General features: G+C 35.3%; 1 protein-coding gene across 1 annotated transcript in view; it reads right to left on the bottom strand.

Moving 5' to 3' along the window:
• Positions 1-938: 938 nt before the first annotated feature.
• BMT2 (base methyltransferase of 25S rRNA 2 homolog) overlaps positions 939-7083 on the bottom strand; it is a 32364-nt gene continuing 26219 nt past the window's right edge. The window contains exons 5-6 of the mRNA XM_032205787.1: positions 6672-6786; positions 939-1697 (exon numbers count right to left, since the gene is read on the bottom strand). Coding sequence (XP_032061678.1) covers positions 1068-1697; positions 6672-6786 — 745 coding nt within the window. The 3' untranslated portion in view covers positions 939-1067. The remainder of the gene's footprint in view (positions 1698-6671; positions 6787-7083) is intronic.

The following is a 7083-nucleotide window of genomic DNA, read 5'->3' as shown; positions in this document are numbered from 1 at the left end:
TCCAAATAAGCAAACAAAATAGTGTATGTTAACTTCACTTGTGTGGTCTGAATATGTCTTTTGTGCAAATACACGTCCTTGAAAATCTTGTGAAAATGTTCCTTTTTTTTTTTTATTAAACAAAATCAGTCTGTAGTTATCATACAATTGTTCTTAACTGTAGACCTCCCAACTTAAAGTTTGTTTTTAAAACACATAAATAATTTACTTTAAAACATGACAAAAAACCCACCACCACTCCCCTCCCACCCCAAAAAAAAAATGAAAAAAATACAGAACACATTGGGGAAATACTGATGTATGTTAGTGCTTGTACACTGAAAATTGCAAAATCATATTCCAGCTTTTAAGTGAAACAATTGTCTAGACGTACCATACTTCTCTGTGTCTGGGGGATAACCTCTTCAGAAACCTCACATCTATCTGCTCTTTATGCAATGAAATTACACAACATGTATAACTATGGATTAATATATTCCAGTGTTTTGGTGTTATCTCAAGAGGGCTGCAATTAAAGTAAAATTAAATGTGCATTATAGTTTCTCCAGCCCAGGCTTAACCAGAGCAAAAGAAATTTTGGAAAGAGAGCTTTGTTCCATAATTAAAAAGGGACATGTGTAACCAAGCATCTTAACCTATCTGCACATTTAATTAAAGTGCAAATTATTTCTTCCTACGTATACTTCTCAGAAGCCCACCAACTCCAGTGCCTTATGCTCAACCACATTAAGAGTTAAAATATTGAAACAACATTTAGCAAATTAAATAGAATTCACACTTCACAGCACTAAAGAAAAGAATGGTACCTTTCTGGAAGAAAATTAGTGATACATATTCTAAAGAAAGTAACAGCAATTTATGCTATGACAAGAGTCATTTGCATAAAACTTGTATTTTTTTCACTTTCATACAAGAATAGATTTTAAAATTCAAAAGTAGAAAAAAATAGCAAACTCTGTAAACTGTTGCATTTTCTTTATGCAAACCGTTGTTGTGTGTTGAGCCCACGTTAGTATAGCAAAATTAGTTAAGCAAGAGGTTTTTGACTTAGCATGTCAACTACTACGTTAACTTAGAAGCAATATAGGATCTTCGAGCTCATAAAAAGGAATTGAACTAGACTGGCTTTCTCCAGAGTCTGAGTCATACGGAGCATCAGGTAGCTCCATAAAACCGTAAGCTAGCTGTTCATCTTCTGTATCTGATCGAACGTAGCAGGAAGTGTTGGAATACTCCTCATCCTCTATACTGTTGAAATCCTGCGGGATATACAACATTCCCGGATAGTTCCTGCTAACTAAGTCACTTGTTGTTTGAAGGGAGGTTTTCCTAAAAGCCATCAGGTGCATGTGAGAAAACTTGGAATACTTGAAACGTTTAAAACCCAAGGACTCTATGGCAATCTTCCAGCTTTTCATCATCATAGCTCGGCGATTCTGGTGAGATGAATCAGGAGTTATTACAAGCAATAAGCCATTTAAGACGAGAAGTTCGTGTGCCTTCTTGCAGCATATCCATCGTTGATAGGGTGAAGGAAAGTAAGAAAGGAGGAGCGAGAAAACAACGACATGGAATAGTTCTCCAGGTAGAGAATCAATAGGGTTTTTCAGTTGCTTAAGAAAGGCATCTATAGCATCTTGTGCCAGTTGGAGAGGTTGCTGAATTTGTAGATTCAAGAAGTCACATTTGTATACGCTCTGGTGGATTAAGAAAAACAGAAAAACAAACAAATATCAAGGTTAGTTTAAAGAGCAAATACAACTCACACCCAGATAATGATCAATAACATCCTCTTCAATTCCTTGAGAGAATTTCAAGCCTGCTGAACATCCCTCTTGCTATTAAATCAAGCACTCTAAAACAGCAATTTAAAAGTAATGCATATTACTAGCTTTCACAGTTGCCAAGAATGATTTGAGATATGCAGCAATTTAGGGGAGATTTGATAGCTGAGAACTATTCATTTAAAACAAAGAAATGAAATAGAAAGCCCTAATAGAACATATCAAATCAACTATCTCACAATTGATTTAAGAAGAATTCAGATGAGTGTACGTTGCTCGTTTCCCCCAAATCCCATGCTTTCATAGCATATCATGCATTGCCAATCAAATTCCATGTTAAGGTGTGGCAACAGAGTAAAACAGTGCAATTCTTAAAATTCCGATCTAGACTATATTGGGTTTCAATTTATATCTTTTTATTTTTTAAACAAACAAACCTGAAATAAGTAAATAGGAAATAAATTCAACATCATCAGTATTTCCACCAGCTTTTTAAAGAATCCAAGAGGCTTAATAATTTGGTCATTTGGAAAAAAAAAAGAGACGTTCCTTAGTGGTATAGAAAAGGGAAGAAACTATGGCAAGGCAAAATACATCAGAAAGTTACAGTACACTAACTAATTTGTAACAGAGATGAAGGTACAAGTTTTAACCTTGCTGCAAATGCAAAGCTTACCAGTAGACATTTGGGCAAGATAAGAGTTTTAAATTCATCTTTTAATCACTTGTGTGCTCAAGCTGTCAAAGATTGAAAGTGACACCCTGATACAACGTACAAAAGAACAAATTCATAACACCCTTAATCACAGAGAACTCAAAAAATACAAAATAGTAGGCTATTCACTAGGCTTAAGTTTTGACATTTTATATTCAAAGCCTAGTACTGACTTCTCTCATGAAAAGGTATTGAGATACAAGGCTGCAACTTGATAGAAACAAAAATTGTTATTAATGCTTACAGAACATGCAGTGAAAAAAAAAAAACAGACTGCTAAACAGCTATGTGAATATTAGAGCCGAGACAAAACATTCTCCAGAGCATATCAGAAAGGTGGAGGCAGACCTGCTGCATTTTCATATCCCCCTCCCCAAAGTATTTCTAACATATTTTATGAAGCGATATTAAACAAATCAACATTATTGCAAAGGTATTCACAAAGCAACTGATATGCACCATTGTTCCCAAGTAAAAGATAACATTTCTGTATATATCAAATCATTCTCTCCAGAGAACATGCAGAAAACTAGAAAGAGTAAATCAATCTTCCAAAAATTTGTAATTTACTTTTCAATAGCTTTAATCTTGGCCTCTGATGCAGATGAAAAAATAATTCAAGAAAGATTGCAATTAAAATTCCTTGATCATTGTGAAATAATTACAATCATATTTGCAGGGTTATATTCCGCTTCCTTGTACTATTTAGAACAGGAAATCAACAGTAGTAACTTCAGGATATATAGTAACAACTTCAGAAGAAAAGTGCTTTGGAATGTAATTTTCCAGGGCAACATGCTAACTTTGCTTGGAAGGAGAACTTAAAGGCTACACATACACAGCTGAAAAAAGTTTACACTGCAAGCATTTCTCTGCAGTAGGAAGATACTAATAAAACAGTTATGCAGAAGAAAATTTCATGATTAAAATATGTTTCAACTGGAATCTGAACTCTGCAAGGCAGTTTTATGACAAAAATGTTGCTCTGCTGCTAAAGTGGGGATTGCTACTCTAGATGGACAAGTCTTGAACTGATCTTACAGTCTTTCTAGACACTGAAACAGCCAATTCGTATTTCAGTGCATACATTGACATTTAAGAACTCAATCCAACTTGTCTTTTGTCTTTCTTAACTTCAGTACCATTCCAGACTTTTTTGTCTCAGGCTGTATTTACTCCAATACAACATCTGCTGTATATTCAGCTTGTTTCCCAGCACTATAAAATCGTATTGGGACTTTCACCAAATTGAGATTTGCCGTTCATTTCAATTACAGTGTTCTCCCTTCCCCTGACAAGTAAACAAGATAAACTCCTGTAGGAAAATAACAGCTGCTAATTATTCTCTGGAATATTTGTGCCACCGAGTGTTTGAAGGAGTGACCAACAAAAGCACCACTCAAGGAGAAACTTGTTCTGCTTGCCTTAGTCTCTCTTCCCCTTGAGCAGCCCCCCCGCCACACAAAGCACACACCTGTTTAACAGAAATGTATTTCTGCATTCATATCACACAGTTGCATTTTCTGTATAAAAACATAGATTCTAACCATTGTGAAGACATTTATTCTTTTGTTTATGATTTTATGATTCTTATTAAATAAAGATTTTAGTTCCTCTGACAATGTTTCAATTACATCTTCAAAATTCCTCAAATTATCTGAAGTATCTTACTCAACTGCTACTTCTATATCTAACATACTTATATACAGATAGTGGATTAGCCTATTCTTATCAGTACATAATTATTTAACTCTTTATTCAACAATATTTAACAAACTGACTTCCTAAAAAGCCTCTGTGTTTCAATTTGTTTCAAAAAACATTTTAGTATCTTACGTAAAAGATCAGCTAAGTGAGGAGGTTTTACAGGTTCTTCTATTTTCAACTTCAACCACTAAGTTACTGCATTGATTTTTTAGGTCAGAAGGCAACATCAACTCCCACAAGAACCCTCTGGCTGTTATTCTGAAATCTTACAATCAGTGCAGACAACTGCTGGCCAAGAGATAAATTTATTCAGGTTACGCTGCTGATGCAGCTCAAAGCAGAGTCATCCCAAACACCAGCGCTTATTAATTCCAGTTTGGAGGTGGGCCTGAACTTACTACAGCAGTAGCATTTGAGTGCACCAGTTGTGCTCCTTTTTACTCCAAGAACGCTAGCTAAGTTGTGAGGTGCCCTGAATACACCAAGGTACTACCAAGAGGATGGCAGTAAGAGAAGCTGATGAACCTGAGGCAGGCCTCACAGTAACCATGCTGATCTGTATGGCAGTGCTCCAGTGAGTTCCTGTCATCAAGGCATGTTGCTATGTCGGAATGCAGGAAATCAATTATCTTATCGTTCAACTGTACTGGGAGAGAGCCTGAAGAACTGGTTAGTACACAGATTACACAAATGCTGACTACCCCCTCTCTTCTGTTGTCTGGTCTGGATTACTTGTATTCCTCAATTACATCCACAGAAGCAGCCTTTCTAGATTTTTTTCAATAATGATTCTGGTCACTGTAAATTTAAACTTATTTTCTTAAGAAGATTTTTTTTTTTTAAAAAGAAAATAGCATGACTGAATACATAGTAAACTATTACTTATTTATAACCTCAAATTAATGGTTAGACTCGTGTCATGTAACTTCAGGTGTCCAGGCTTCTATTACAGTCACTGTAGAGCTAGTCAATAAAGGATCAGAGATCATGAGATCAGAACACAATTCACCTCACCTGTGAAATTCACCTCATCCGTGAAAGAGGAGATTTTTAAGTTTCGCTGATTCTAGTTTTAACAGAGCTGCACTGACTAATTTGAACATAGAACCTTGGATGTAGACACCCGGGCTGCACACCTCTCAGCTTGAAATTTACTTGCCATATACTGCCATTTTAAATTACTTAGGCTGCCACTTCACAATGGCATTTATCTTCTTCACATCCCACATCATGAGCAAGAAACAACCCTATGCTGATGTCCTACAGCATCTCAAGTGGCAGCAATTGTGTTTGGGCAACTGATGCCTATTCCTAAAATTAGGCAAGATGAAGTCCATTATTAGTTGCTTTGTGTTTTAGCTGAAACTAGCACTGAGTTACTTTAAAAAGCAATTTATATGACTCAAATATTTGTAAAGATTTTTTTTTTTTTTTTTTTTTTAAATATATGTGCTCAGAGATAAACTAGGTGTTAGGAACTAAACCTGGTGACCACAACAAAATGCCAATTATTTTGCGTGTAAACCACGCTGCAGCAAACAGAACACTCACTATTTTCATGTTAACTGTATTACTGTACTCGTACCTGTCAACACCTGAAGAGGGTTACCTTAAGCCACTGATTTTAATTTTACGCTATTATAAAAATTTAACTTTGTAGAAGTTAGCATGATATGTATGATCAAAGGTCTCACATTTTCTGACAGAAATTCATTCCTTTATGTCTCTTTTCTTTTTTCTACTTTGTCATTTTGCCTGGTTAATAAATACTGTGTGCCTGGTTAATAAATACTACTAGGACTGACAAAAAAAAAAAGTCAGATCAAGAGTGAAAGACAGAAGAGACACGATTACAGCAAAGTTAATACAGTTGGAAATCTTACTACATAGGGAAAGTGAAACAATTGTATTGTTTGCATTACCCCAAATGTATTACTCACCTTACAAAGTTCCCTAAACAGTAATCTTGTACTCAGAATTACGGTTTAGTATCTGTAGCAATAAACTGAAAATCCCCTTTATAGAGCACTTCTAGTTACTAAAATTCCCCATAAAAAATACATCAAGTAGAGGTAATGATTATTTCTTTCTGTCAGCAAATGCAGCTTACCAGAGGTTCAAGCCTAAGCACAAGCCTACTCAATTTTCATTTATGGCTTTTAAGATGCAAGAACTCACCTGAGACTGCATTAAAAGATGGCTACTGAAGTTTTTCCAGTTTTAAGATGCACAACAGCATTATAAAGGCACAACTCTTGAACAAAAATGTATTTTAAAATCAAAGCTACAGTTAGCTATTATTTTGGAGCTTGTTCATGGGAATGGATGTAATAGAAGGACCACAGTTCCTTTTAAAACAAAGACATTTAGGATACATACTGATTAAGTATTAAACACAGCCATTTTGAAGCATTCTAAAATATCTGAGAGCCGAATTTATATCAAACATAGTAAATGTTACATACCTCAACAGCTGGAACAATATCTATGCCAACTGTCAGAAATTCTTCAAACTTCAAAAATGGATTAAAGCAGCTACCAACGTCAAGTAATCTGATCTTTCCCAAGGAGTGAAGCAACCTAAGAAGCAGCAAGAATTCAGTTTTATGAAGTGTTATTTTTGAAGCTATATTCTGAATTACAATTTCAGATAATTAATGCAAAAGAAATTCTTGTTGAATACTATGGTAGTGACTAATATAAGTGAATGCCTTAATTGAACTGCTGAGACGTCTAAAGAACCAAAAGAACAGTAAAGCAGATGATCCCCTCAAGCTGAAAAATTAACCTTAAGCACACCTGTAATACTTTTACTTCATAGAAGGGCTCAGGTTGGAAGGGACCTTAAAGACAATGTAGTTTCCCCCCCCCCCCACA

The sequence above is a fragment of the Aythya fuligula genome, chromosome 1 (genome assembly GCF_009819795.1).
Source record: "Aythya fuligula isolate bAytFul2 chromosome 1, bAytFul2.pri, whole genome shotgun sequence".
Lineage (NCBI taxonomy): Eukaryota > Metazoa > Chordata > Aves > Anseriformes > Anatidae > Aythya > Aythya fuligula.
The sequence above is the reverse complement of the archived record's forward strand: the minus strand, read 5'-3'. Positions and strand labels throughout refer to the sequence as shown.